Below are 14,936 nucleotides of genomic sequence, written 5' to 3'. Positions count from 1 at the left end.
TTTCAAAAGAAGCTTTGAGTTGGAGGCATCAAACTATTTTATTTTAAGACTTCCCTTAAAGCTATAGTGACCAAGACAATGTTGTATTGGTGAAGGACTGACACATAGATCAGTCTAGAGAGTCCAAGAAAAGACCCATGCAGAAATGGCCAATGAACTTTCGACAAAATTTTAAAGGCAATTTAAGAGAGTAAAGGACATCTTTTCAACAAATGAGGCTGGAAGAGTTGGACATTGTTATACCTCTCCCACAAAAGAATTAACCTAGATATATCTTATAATACTGACATATACCTTATATAGAAATTAACTGAAAATTGGTCACTGATATAAAAGCTTACGTATAAAACTGTAACAATTTTAGAAGGAAATATAGGAGAAGATTGGTGACCTGGGATGAGGCAAGTTCTTATGTACAATGTTAAAGCACAGTCCTAGCAAGAAAAAACTGATGACTGGTCTTCATCAAAATCAGAAGTTTTTGCTCTATGAAAGCTAATATGAAGTCAGTTTTGGGGAACAAAAAGGTACCTATGGAGAGAAAATATTTTCGAATCACACATCTGACCAAGAACATGTACCCAGAATGCATTGAGAATTCCCAAATTGAATGGTAGGAAATCAAACGCATATAAAAACTGGGCAAAGGACATGAACCAACACTACCCCAAAGAAGAAATAAGCATTTCCATACTGGGCAGTATAATTTTACTCTCTTGCTCCGCTAAAGATGACCATGTTCTAATCCCCAGAACCGATGAAAACATTATGTTAAGGAGGAATTACGATTGCTGATGAAACTAAAACTGGTAATCAGCAGAATTTAAAGAGATTATCTTGGATGATCTGGGTGGGCCCAACGTAATAACGAGGACTCTTTAAACTGGGAGAGGTAGAAGAGGAGACAGAGGTAGAAGAGGATCTAAAGATTTTACACTGCAGACTCCAAAGATACCAAGGAACATAGATAACCTAACAGAAGCTAAAAAGGCCAAATCAAAGAAAATCAATTAGCCCCTAGGACTTCCAGTCCCACTCAACACTGAATTCATCTAACAAGACCCATTTCAGAGTTCTGACCCTCCAGAACCATAAAATAATGTGTTGCTTTGAGACATTAAGTTTGTGGCAATTTGATACAGCAGCAACTGGAGGCTAATACAACATGAAAAGATATTCAACATCTTTAGTCATCAGGAAAATGCAAATTAAAACAATGATGACATATGAATATGTACCAATTAGTATGGTTAAAAGAAAAAAAATTGACAATATCAAGTGATGGAAAGAATGTGGAACAAGTGAAACTCTTACACATTGCTGGTAGAAAAGCAAAATAGTAAATTACTCTCAAAAAAAGTCTAGCAGTTTCTTAAAATATCAAATATGTATCTACCATATGATCTAGACGTTCAACTCCCAGGAATTTATCTAAGAAAAGCATAGGTTCATACAAAAATGTGTACATGAATGTTCATAGCAGCTTTATTTATAAGACCTCCCAAGTGAAAACAACTCAAATGCCTGTCAGCAGGTGCATGAATAAACAAACTGTGGTTCTATACAGCAATAAAATAAAATAAACTACTGATACATGCTACATTAATGAATCTCAAAATAATTATGGTGAATAAAAGAAGCCATTTGGACTATAGCATGTACTGTATAATTCCATTTATGTAAAATTCTAGAAAATGTAGTTAAATCCATTATGATAAAAAGATCAGTGGTTGCCAGGGGGCAGGGCTGGCAGAGCAGAAGGGCACAACAAAACTTTTGGGATGAGGGGTATGTTTGTTTTCACAGGTGTATGCATATGTAAAAATTCACAAATTTATGAATCTAGTATATTGTATGTCATCTATACCTCAATACAGCTGTTAAAAAAAAAAAGAGTTCAGTACCAATGTATTTTATTTCTTTTGTGAATTCTTTTTACAATTCTGTATTACAGGTACCCCCACGACATGTGGAAATTCAGCCCAAAATAATTAAAAAGAAATTACAGTTTGATATCTCAATGTGGGTTTGATTTGAATTTCCCTGATGGCTAATGATGATGAACATTTTTTCATGTGTCTGTTAGCCATTTGCATGTTTTCTTTGGAGAAGTGTCTGTTCATACCTTCTGACCATTTTTTGACATGATAATCTGTTTTTGGGTGTTGAGTTTCAGACATTCTTTATAGATCTTGAGAAAAAGTTTTTTGTCAGTTTGTTTACCAATTTAGTAACATTTGTTTACCAATTTAGTAACATTTCAGGTCTTTTGTATGTATGAATAATCCATGCTTTAAAGAAAATCTAAATCTAAAGTAGATCTTTAAAAACTATCACATAAAAACCCTAAAAGGTCAGGAGGTTTTGTGTCAACATTTCTTAATTTCAGTGGCAGCTTTTGTTTCTTCCATAGTGGTGCATAAAATAATAGCCCATCTTTCAATCGGTGAGGTCTTAGATTCACGGAAATGCAGTACGGAATCACCTCCACCACCACTGCCCATAGTCCAAGCCATCATCTTCCCAGGGCTGGCTCACCATAACAGCCTCCTAGTTAGGAGACCAACTGACTGAGACCAACTATAGTCTATTCTCAACACAGTACATAGAGTAATCCTTCTGAAAATAAATCAAGTCATTCCTCTGCTCAAAATCTTTTCATGACTTCTCATCTCATTCTGACTAAAAGCCAAAATCCTTACAAAATCCTACAATATCTTTGCCATTCTTCATCCCACCTTGCAACCAATCCTGCCTTCGTCATTTCCTGTAGGCTTCTTTAAACTGACTTTAAGTCACATGAGCTTCTTTGCACTTCAGGAAATACGTTGAGATTTGCGTTTACCAAGGGCCTTTGTATTTGCCTCTATGACTGGAATTCTCTTTCCTTTGACTTTTGCGTGGTGACCTTGGCCTCAGTTCAGATGCCATCTTAGCAGTCAGTGAGTCCTTGTTTTTTACCAATCTATGTAGTATTGCAACTCCCTGTAACACTGTTGCTGGCAGCCCAGCCTTATCTCCTATTCTTCTTCCCTGCTTTACTTTTTCCCCAAGACTTCTTTTACCATATGGAAACACATTTTATTTAGTTTTTTGTTTGGTCTGTTTTTTTGTCTGTCTGTCCCCGAGGAGTTTCGAGATATCCAGGTGATTTCAAAACACACAAATTCATATGAGAGTTTTGCAAAGCTGGAGACATTAAATTGATAGCAAATAGACTGGCTCCAGTTCTAAGTATATTGCATATACTTGGAAAATATGTAATGGGGTGCAAGCCAGTACAATTTGCAAGAGAGTGAGCCTTTAATTTCAAGAATCAAAAGTTAATGTTAGTTAAATTTATTCTCTTTTGTTGCTGCCGGGCTGGAGAAGTTGAAAGGAAGTGACCAGGAAAGATGGAAAGATTGAATGCTATCAGTGGACAACCTTTTCCTTTAAAAGTGGGGAGGGGGGGAAGTGTGCTTTGATCTAGCTCTCTTTCTTGTCTGTATTTGTATTAGGCAATTACACTATCTTTTGATACAAAGATGGTTTCTTTCTTATTTGCCAGCAAATGGCAGCCATTGGATAAGTTCCTCCTACTTTTCTATTTCCTTCTGGCACTTCCCACCATGGTCTTTCTCCACTCTTCTGTTTTCTCTTTGTTTCCTCAAGGCTTGATAACATTAAAAAAAAAAAAAAAGAAAGAAATCTTGGATGTAAGTTCAGAAGAAAATGAGTTCAATGTGGGGAATCTTAGTGCTAGGGGTTCGTAAAGAGCACGTGGTTGGCTCACAGTGTCTTTTGGCAGAGTACAGGGGAGAGAGCTGGCATAGGTCCACCGGGCCTTCAGGGGTGGAGCACTGCTCACCTGGCCAGCACCCTGGGCCCTGCAGAGTGGTCTACTCTTCCCTGCTTGGGGGTCACCTCACAGTCTGTAAATGTAGAGCAGAAGATTCTTCTGGGGTGGAGAAAACATAAGCGAGGCACTTTATTCAGCATCTGCTATAGATTGTGGTGAGGTGTGTGTGTATGTTGGGCTTTATTGAGATAAATCATTTTGTCACGAGGCGTCATCAGCACTAAGGTAAATGAATCAATTGCACTTTGTCCTTATGGATAATCATCAGGTTATGCATTATGTAATTTACCTACTCTCGTAGAGCACTTTTTATTGAAACATCTATTTGCAGATCTGGGGAGGACTTATGGCTCTTCATTTGCTTTGGTTTGTTCTTTCAGAGCTTCTCCACATTATTTCAGCAATTGAGGCCCCAGAGGTCCCTGATGACTGACCCCCCATACCTATCCAGGCAGAGTGTTCAGGGAGAGAGCATGAGTGGGAATGGAGGGTCCCTTACTCCTAAGCCCACTATACAGCAGTTATGGCACAAAAGGAAGCCATCCCCTTTATCTGTGCCTAGCAGAAATTCCTAGATTCCTAAATAATGAACATTGATTCACTTACATGACATAAATAATTAGCAAGATTTGACCTCTTCTAGGATTTCTTAAAGTGTTCTACAAGCGTGACTTCTGAAATGTAACTTCCCCCACCCCTCCCCTATATGCCACCATGACTTCAGAGATTTACAAAAGAAAAGAATTATGCCTCTATCCTCTGGTTTTCATCTTCCAAATTCTTTAATTTGTCATCGTAGAGAAGAAGCTACCAACACATGAAAGAAAAAAAAATCTCACCTGAATGTACTATATCAATGTCTAACTTAGCTCATCTTTCATTTTCTCTGCCAGAGTCTTTTTTTCCCCCCAGATTCACATTTTTCATTGCCGGCAGGGGTGTTAGCATGTCGAGTTCCCTAAGCTGGTACCTCCAATGCTTTTTGTGTTTAAAAGTCCCTAGTCTTCCTTGCTACCACCTCTTCCTCCCCGCCTAGAGCCTAGTCCTTTGGACAAACTGCCTTTTCCTGACTTCTGGGAATAGTTCTTTAGTATCCATGGCCTTTTTTTTTGACCTACAAGTCCACTGAAAGCCAAACACCCTGCCAAGCATCAGTTGTTTTTTTCCCAGCTAGTCAACAAATAGAAGAACAAAACCACATTCAGTAAAAGACACTCATTCTCAGTTCCCAAACCAGGGGAGACATGTGCAAAGATAAATCAAAGATCTATTGAAGGATTCTAGATAACGGCAAAATCTGGAGACAGTCTACCAAGCAAGGTCAAATTATTATAAAAAACGTATGTCTTTGATTACAAGAGTTGCCTTATTTCTATCTTTTTTCTGATGTAGCACCTAGGTCAGTGATTGTGACAGAAGACAGTGTTTTGTTAAATGATCTGAGTCACTGTGTGACTGAGTGGCTGTTTTAGGTATCACTAGACAGGTGCCATCTACCCCAGCAAGACCCAGCTGGGCAGACATTTGTGGTACCTTGTTTTGATCCAGCTAATTGCTCTAAAATGGCCCATCAAGGAAATGATCAGCAGGGTTGTGGGACAGTCCAAGCAATGAGGAAGTGCTTAGGCTCTGGAATCAGACTCTGGGCTTGAATCTTGGGCCTACCATTTTAGAGTTGCATGACTGTGCAAGTCACATAATCTTTCTCGGCTTCAGTTATCTTATTCAAAACACAAGGATAAACAATGCCTGGCTAGAAGGTTGTCATCAGGATATGAGACGATGGTGTGACATTCCCAGCACTTACTGTCTAGTAAGCATGACTTCACTGTGCTAGTATAGAGAGATGAAGAAGAAAGAGTCTGTAAACGGCTTCCTATAATCACTGTCCGATATTAATTCTGAAAGAACCTACGATCAGCACCAATCAGAGGTCGTTTTGTAAATGAAGACAGCATGACATCACGGTGTAGGAGTGAATTTGTTTAGATTTACGTGCTCTACCTTCTATCCCCCTGCTATATACTACATCATGTTATGTATCAGGCAGAGGCTTGGGGGCAGTCTGTCCTCATGTCGGGCATGTCTGTCAATAGAGTGTATTTTTTTTTTAAAGATTTTATTTATTTATTTGACAGACAGAGATCACAAGTAGGCAGAGAGGCAGGCAGAGAGAGAGAGAGAGAGAGGAGGAAGCAGGCTCCCTGCTGAGCAGAGAGCCCGATGTGGGACTCGATCCCAGGACCCTGAGATCATGACCTGAGCCCAAGGCAGTGGCTTAACCCACTGAGCCACTCAGGCGCCCCAATAGAGTGTATTTTGATCCACGTGGAATTCAGTCCTGCTGTAGAGCAAGAGACAGCTGTCCTCTGGATTACCTGACTTGCTCTATCTAAACTACTGCAAAAGCAGGTGCATGGTGCTTTCTACAATATGTTCAGATTTGTCTCCGTTTTGGTAGTGGCCTTATTCCTAGCTTGAGGGGAGCCAGCACGAGACCAGAAGAGATCAATTAGCCCGCCAACCCCCAGATTGCCCCATCTCTGTGGCATCTTACCTTTGGTTGCGGAGAGCTGAGATTTATACTGCCCTCGGACCAGCCGGCAGGTGGACCCATCCCCGCCGCAGACTCCACAGTTATCCTCCTTGATGGTGCTTCCCAGCTGGTGATCGCAGCCGACAATCTAACAGGAGGAAGAGATGTGTGGTTCAACCAGCTGCCTGCCGCAGGGCTCCATCGTGAGGCCCATCACCATGCAGGGACCCTCCCTTCACTTTTGAGGAAGGCTAAAACATGCTTCCCATAGAGGAACCAATGCAACTGAAATTTCCAAGCTAAGGAAGAAGAAAAACAGTATAGACAAAGATGCTTTTACAGTTCAAATACATAAACAGAAAGAGGGGGGTGGAAGGGGGAGAGGCAGAGGATGGGGGCAGGCAGGGAAGAAGTAAGGGAGAGAGGAAGATCTTGACCTGTTGATATGATTGAGCCTTAATTAAGAAATCATTCCCAGTGTAATAATCATGATTCACTAAAATTACAAAAATACAATTATGGAAGAAAAGATTTCATGGATTATTTTCACATTCCATATTGTTCCTTAGACCAGAAGCTGTGTAAGGGTAGGGGTGTAGTGTGTTAGGTCCATTGATGTACTCTGAGCAACTGCTATTGTGCTTGGCAAATTGTACCCCTCAATAGGAATTGGTGAATCATAACAGGTGAAAGAGTTCTACCACTGAGCCACCAAGGCTGCTGAATGGTAATGAAAATGGTTCCTTTTCTAGCTAGTGCTTCAACTAAGAAAAGAGAAACAATCACAGAATCAGCCACCAGAAGCAAGATTACTGGATGTGTGTGCGGTGGGAGAGGAGCATTGACGTGGAGGGTGGCAGAGATAACCAATACTGAGGCCCTCTCTGCCTGGCTATGTCCCACCAGGCACAATACAAGTATCTCATTAATTCTGAGAATGATCATGTAAGACATCTCCATTTATAGCTGAGGCCATGAATCTGGCCAAGGTCACTTTGGTAATAAGTAGCTGAGTTCTAAGCACATCTGACATAGCATTTATGCTTAGTCCAAATCAGTCTTAACGAAATCACAAGCACTTATCACGTATGTGGGCAAATTAAGCTGTACTTTTACTCTTTCCTTTCCAATGTTCAAGTTCAAAAAAATTCAAAGCCAAACTGCATCAAGTTGTACTTCTATAGTTCCAGTTAGATCTAGTACCAAAAGACCTATTCCACTTCCAAATTACTTCAACAACTGTCTTCGATTAAAAAATAAAATGAGAACTGCAGTGACATTTAAAGGGGCTTCTTTCCAGAAAGTCCCCACAATTTGTTGTCTTTCAAAAATCCAGTTGTTAATATGACCTTTCTTTAAGGCTTGATTTTCTTCTTTGTACTTTTAATTATTAATTGCAAACACATGTTTAGCCAAAGGTTTGAAAAATACAATTATTTAGCATTGTGTTATATATGTGTTTTATTTTTAAATGTGGTAATATGTATTTTTTATACACAGGCATACAGGCATCTTTAAAAATAAATGACAAGGCAGTAATTCCTTCAATGATTGGGCATTTTTTGAAATACAAAGATGTCAAGAAAACATAACGGGGAGCAAAGAGGGCTGGTTCTGTCCATAAGGGGTCATTATGGTCAAACTGCAATTCACGTCAATATGTTCCCAGGCTGCAGTGAAGCCTCTTCAGAATTCACCCAGGCTCCATCCATACACAGCCAACACATGCTGGCTTAAGACTTCAGTAATGTGTTTCTATGAAGCTGGAGTAAACTTATTATCAAATTTTTTATCTGTAGATGCACCTACATAGGAGCTAAATAATTCCATATTCACTTGTATTCTGAACATGGTATGAAATGGGAGGGCAGAAGTAACTTATTTACCACCACCACCAAAAAAGTCACTTAATCATTTATCCAACAATGCTAAAGATCTGCTATGGGTCAGGCACTGTGTTAAGAGCAAAATCCAAAGGGTTTAAGCACATACGGTCCTACCCTCCTGGGACTCAGAGTCTAGTAGCAGAGACACGTATATTTAAATCATCACACACAATCAATGTAAAATGATAATCATGATACAAACTATAAAACACAGATCCATGATACTCTGAGAACATAAATTATGGGGAATTTGATTTCTGGCTAGAGAGGCCAGAGAAAGCTTTCCTGAAGAAGAGTCTTTGGAGCTGAGATACCAAAGAGGTTCCAGAGTTAGCTAGACAAAAGGGACGTATTGCTGTGAGTTGTACTGCACATTTTTGTCATGTGTAGATACCTACCAGCTAATTAGAAGGTAATCCAAACCGAAATTGGCAAAAAACAAAAAGGAAAACAAAGAAATGTCAGAAGAATAAACCATAGGATTGCCTTAATAGGGTCGAATCCTTTGGGAAAACAAAACAAAACATGGCAACCCTAATTTTGGCCGGGTTCAAAGAACCATTGACTCAGGTGTTGTTCTTTGGGGCTGGAAAGAAATAATCTTAATCTTACAAGAGACTCAGCACTATAGAGGGGGATAGGCAGGGAGCACGGAAATTTACTCTCAGGCGTCTCAAATATAACTATGCTTATTCCTTAAATTAAAGAAATTTCAGGTTTCTCAAAGGATTTAACTTGCTCTGGAGAATTTTTAGTGGTCTCTGATGTCTCTAAAGAAGCCAAATAGGAGATTACCATGAAAATCTCTCTCTAAGCCTAAAGATTTCTTATGGCTCCAAAGCCATTTTAAGAAAAGAAAAATCCAACTTCACAGATCCAAAGTAAGAATCTATTAGGAGCAGCTAAATAGAAGATGACATACTTTAAGGCTAACTTGACCGGACCACCAACTTAGAGCTCTTGATGTAAGTTTATGGACCTTAGGACATGAACCAAGTGAGTTCTAACTGGGCTTTGTTTAACTTTGGAATTGAAAAGACAAACATCTCCCTGATACACTTTTTCTCCCTTTGTATCAGTTCCTTCTTAAGGTGCCAAAATATTCTTACTCAATTATTTTTAAAACATGGGAAGACTTTATCATCAGATAAAATGTTCTTATTTTGGTCCCAGTAGAAAACTGTTTGCAGTTATATCAAGAAAATCATTATTGACGTATCTCAGTCTGTCTCAATGTGTTGGTCTGGGATAACAGAGTAATTAAAAATTAGTTAAACTGTGACTTTGAGAGCTATTATTAATAACAAAGAAAAAACAGAAATACAGAAATGGGTTTATTTGGCAGTTATAATGATAGGTCTCTTTGTGCCTTTGCACATACCACTATTTCTGCCTAACGTGCTCTTCCCCAATTCTTTATTTGGCAAACTCCTACTCATCCTTCAAATCCCAAATTAAGTGTCTGCTCCTCAAACAAGACTTTTTTAGTTTCCAGAGTGAATGGCCTTATTACTTTATGCTTCTTTAGCCATTTGTTCATGAGTCTATGTGGCAGAGATTACTGGTCGCTACCCAACATCCATCTTCCCTATTTTTTTTTAATAGCAGAACTCCAGTTTTACTTCGGGTGGCACTATGTCCAGTTAAAAAGAACACATTTTTTTTTTTTTCCACTGGCTTTGTGACCATTTGCAATTCATGAAATAAAAGTGGAAGGGTTCTGTGGGACTTCTGGGAAGACTACTTAAAAGAAGTCAACTTAGATGACCCCACCTGCCCCCTACTCTCCTTCCTTCCTGTTGGCTCCAGGTGCTGAAATAAAAAATGAGACAATCCTGAGAACAGAAGCCTGGCAGTACGGAGGACAGAACGGGAAAAAAGAGCCTGGCCTTTCGCCTCACTTAGACTGATTGCATCCTGTCTTTTTTTTTTTTTAAAGAGAGTAAATCCTTTATGTGCTTAAGCTATTATTAGTTTGGGGTTTCTTTTATATACACCCAATTCAAATAGTTGTATAACTTATATTGTGTTTAATCTAGTGTTATATCTGTCTCTGTATCAGCTCATGGGCTATTTGAGAGCCCATGCTTCATTAGTCTTTGTATTTCTCCTGTTTGGCACAGTGTTTAACATTTGATGTGTGCATCAAATGCTGGTGAATCAATGAAACACACAGCAAACATAATGGTTTGTTAATGAAGCCACTGTAGGTGACAGGTAAGCAGCCTTAGACTGTAGTCATTGATGACACACATGTAAACAAAAGTGTGCATATATGTGCATACATGTGCTTATTTGTTTCTGTGTAAATAGAGGAACAGACATATAAATGACAACTACACATCAAACCAAAACCTCTGTCCTGATGCACGAATAAGAATTACAATAAAGGGCCAGTATTTTTAAGAGACTATTTCCCAAGTGCACCTATGCTCATTATTAGTGAAATGTCATAGAAGGCAATGTTCGGGTCACCGAGTTCCCAGACCCACCCCATTCTGGACAAAACATTAAAGTGAGATAATGACCACTCATAACTTTGGCAACCACATGGAATTTTTTTGTAAGGGGTGGAAAACTAGCTGAGTATTTTGACCTAATGTATTTTATTCGTATTCTGCTACTAGTTGTCAATTTGATACAGTGGCGGGACCTCCTCTGTATCCCTAGTAGGGTTTTTTTGTTTTTTTAAATAAAATTTTTATCTCAGGTGATATAAAAAGTGAAAAGCACCAAGATGTTTTCCTTGTTTAAACACCATTAGTGGGTCAAAAACTTTTGCCTTGCTATCTTGATTGTAGGCTTTTTGCATATATACACATATGTATAAACACAAACAAACAGTCCTTCATCCTATTTTTGAGTAGAATATTTTTCTTCATTCTTCATTCTCCTTCAGGATTTACTAAATGGAAGGGGGGGAGAACCCTTCCTAAACAAAAACTAGGATGATAATATCCAGTTATCATTAGCTTATAGACTTCAAGCATGCCATGCGGATTTTAGGCATTAGGGCTATTCTGCGTGCTGATAGAAATCTCTCCCTTAGTCTTGCAGAACTGATAGAAAGTGAACAGGCTGAACACAAGACTGAAATTCTCTAGACACTGAAATATGTATAATAAAATGTCTTCACTACGAGCCACAGGAAAAAGAAAGATTATTATCTGAATAATTTGGAGAATGTAAATAAACACAACCCACAAGCTGACACCATGCCCCAAACTGACGTGCTTAGATGGGTTCACACTGGCTACATTTCAAATGGTTTCCCATAAGGACCTCAACTTCTAGCATCAAATACTGAGCCAGTGATGTCAAGCTTTTCTTGATCCAACACCATGAGGTAAGAAACTTTTAAATCGCTTTATTTTCAGCACGGGGAAAGACAAATATGGAAAACTAAAATCTGATCACAGCTGCTCTTATTTATAATTATTTAATTCAGATAGAACTTTATGGGGAAGAATAAGTGCTCTTACACACATTATAACTCATTTACTATTTACGTTAAGAGGGAAGGTAGTGTATCCTTAACCTTAGGTTCAAAACGTTTAGATATTGATTGATTTGCTTATGCTTCACCTTTTTGCAGAAATATGTGTAGCATAATACATATAATACAAAACAATAAAATAAAAACAATGGGAAGATGGAGCGAAGAGAAAAATAAGAAAGATGAGTTAAAGCCAGGAAGAATGTATACAGAATACATAAAATCCTATACACTTGTTAAATGGGGATTACATATCTGGATATGAGGAAAACATGAGCAATTGCAAGAGTTATAGCATTTACTGTATCTTTTGGAAAATGTGTAGGATAATGTGGTCCTTGTAGGAGACAATAAATATTTATGTAATGAATGAATGACAAACTGGCTCAGGAGAACTAAAATTACTCAAAGTACTGAAATCCTAGATATATATCTGCTGTGAGTTTTCCGAAAGACAACGCCATGTAACAGTGTCCCAGTAACAACTCAGCAAATAAATACAAGACCTTTCAAAGAATTGATTCTTCAGTAATCTTTGATGAACCCTAATAGTCAGGGAACATTTGATAAAAGCAAATTTTAAGGAGTCAAAACAAATCATCCAGGTACAGAGTATTGGGCTGGTCAGATTTAATCTACAAATAGACTTTATAACACTTAGGGCTGGTTAGCAAAAATATGGCATACGTGCAGCTATGTTCCCTGCTAGGACCCATGACAGACATTGCTAATCAACTGTAGTTTGATTGGCAAATCTCTTTGCCATTGAGATTTTATGTGGCTCCACATCTTCTACGGCACTGTACTCAAGAGGCCAAACTCAAAAGACGATGGCTGTCATTGGAGGAGACTACACCAATTTACTATTCCAGAGTCTGGGAAATGAGCTGGCTGACCACCTTTTAGATGATTCACCGCAAGTATCTCTCTTAAAAATAGCAGCCTTGAGCAGTGTGATGAAGAGGCGAGAATGACCCCTGGATTGACAAAGCCCACATGCAGCTGCATCCTCACATCCAGGGCCTCTGTCCCACTACCAGGGCCACCATGCCCAAGAGAAATTCTCAAGAGTATGCCAGAGGAGACAAAGTCAAGGTGAGGGATGAGCCAAGGACAAGATCTGCAAGGTTACCTGCTGAACCTGCTCCTTCAAGCCTACAAAGGCCCCTGCAAAGAAAGAAGAGAAGGTACCCAAAGGGGAAAAGGGGAAAGCTGATGTTGGAAAGGATGGGAATAATTATGCAGAAAATGGAGATGCCAAGAATGAATCAGGCACAGAAGCTGAAGGGGCTGGTGATGCCACATGAAGTGTGTGTGTTTTTTATAACTGTGTAATTCTGGTGACCGTACAGTTTGAAATGTGACTTTTTAATCAAGTTTTATAAAAATGCAGAATTCTGTTTTACTTTTCTTTTCTTTCTTTCTCCCCCAACCCCGGCCTTTTTTTTTTTTTAAAGATTATATTTATTTTATTTGACAGAGAGAGAGATCACAAGTAGGCAGAGAGGCAGGCAGAGACAGAGGGGGAAGCAGGCTCTCCGCTAAGTAGAGAGCCCGATGCGGGACTCGATCCCAGGACACTGAGATCATGACTTGAGCTGAAGGCAGCGGCTTAATCCACTGAGCCACCCAGGTGCCCCCACTTTTTTTTTTTTAAAGCTATGTTGTTAGCACCAGAACACTTCAGTGTTGTTTTTGGGAAAGGGCATATGTCACTAACAGAATATTCTGGAAGCTAGATTGACATGGGGAAATACCTTTCCTTTCTAGTTTTCAGAAACTTCCTCTTGGTTTCTAGGAAGAGGGACTCCTTGAGGTTGACACATATGAGGCACCTTGGCACAGACGCCTTGTGGTGTGAAAAAACTAAAATTCATTTTTATGTTTTTTTCTCCCTCTGCCTTTACCATAGCCTTGACCCCCTTAAGCCCAGAGACCTAATGGAAACTGACCCCAAGAAACGGTTCCTACTATGTCAGGCAATCTGAACTTCACAACTTGTCACCATTGAGATAGCATCCTTCAAAACAATTTCTTTTTCATCTTAATAATTCAGGTTAATATTTTTGCCATTTTCACTTTATTTCCTGAAAGTCAGGGTCATCTTATGAAAAGTTCTAAAACAATATGCTACATGTGAAATGTCAACCCTCTCATGGTTCACCTCCCCTTCCAATTTCCCTCAACTCCCTTCTCCTCTCCATCTCCCTATGTCCTGTGTTATTTGTTATGCTCCACAAATAAGTGAAACCGTATCATAATTGACTCTTTCTGCTTGACTTATTTCACTCAGCATAATTTCTTCTAGTCCCATCCATGTTGCTACAAAAGTTGGGTATTCATCCTTTCTGATGGAGGCATAATACTCCATAGTGTATATGGACCACATCTTCCTTATCCATTCGTCCGTTGAAGGGCATCTTGATTCTTTCCACAGTTTGGCGACCGTGGCCATTGCTGCTATAAACATTGGGGTACAGATGGCCCTTCTTTTCACTACATCTGTATCTTTGGGGTAAATACTCAGTCGTGCAATTGCAGGTTCATAGGGAAGCTCTATTTTTTATTTCTTAAGGAATCTCCACACTGTTCTCCAAAGTGGCTGCACCAACTTGCATTCCCACCAACAGTGTAAGAGGACTCTAAAAAACAACCTGAGGTTTTTGAAGGGGCTGGGGTGGGAGGTTGGGGGAACCAGGTGTTGGGTATTAAGGAGGGCACATATTGCCTGGAGCACTGGGTGTGGTGCAAAAACAATGAATACTGTTACGCTGAAAATAAATTAAAAAAAAATTATTCTACTATGAAATTAGAACCAGGGAAACATTTCATCATAATTCTTTGATTCTTTGGGAAATTAGGAAGAGGACTGATTGTTCATGGAAAATGAAAAAGAAGAAAAGAAACACCTCTTCATGTTATCCCACTAAAATTCTTTGGTTCTGTTAGAACAAAGGAGAAATGACTTCCTCCTCTGAGGAGCTATGAGAGTAAATAAACTATGAAAAAGTGAAAAAAAAAAAAAAGAAATGTCAACCCTCACTTTAACCTTCCCTATTCAGAGCTTCCAATGAAGACTTCATTGGATTTTATAGTGGCTTTCTAACTTTGGTAGTCCACTGAAGAAGGGAGCGTGAAAATTGTTGTATGTTAATGACTGTCTGTCTATGTCCTGCC

The 14,936-nt window shown here is 39.1% G+C and overlaps 1 protein-coding gene and 1 pseudogene across 3 annotated transcripts in view; one reads left to right on the top strand and one right to left on the bottom strand.

The window, feature by feature from the left end:
* The window catches only part of ADAMTSL1 (ADAMTS like 1), an 899,097-nt gene that overhangs the window by 247,151 nt on the left and 637,010 nt on the right, over positions 1-14,936 (bottom strand). For all 3 annotated transcript variants that reach the window (XM_013063102.2, XM_004765700.3, XM_004765701.3), the window contains one exon: positions 6,399-6,525. In XM_013063102.2, the coding sequence (XP_012918556.1) occupies positions 6,399-6,525 (127 nt within the window). The remainder of the gene's footprint in view (positions 1-6,398; positions 6,526-14,936) is intronic.
* LOC123391982 lies at positions 12,666-13,131 on the top strand (annotated as a pseudogene).

The sequence above is a fragment of the Mustela putorius genome, unplaced genomic scaffold (assembly GCF_011764305.1).
Source record: "Mustela putorius furo isolate JIRA1106 unplaced genomic scaffold, ASM1176430v1.1 tig00000421_pilon_pilon_pilon, whole genome shotgun sequence".
In the NCBI taxonomy this organism is placed as follows: domain Eukaryota; kingdom Metazoa; phylum Chordata; class Mammalia; order Carnivora; family Mustelidae; genus Mustela; species Mustela putorius.
Note: the sequence above shows the minus strand (reverse complement) of the source record. Positions and strands in the feature narration are given on the sequence as shown.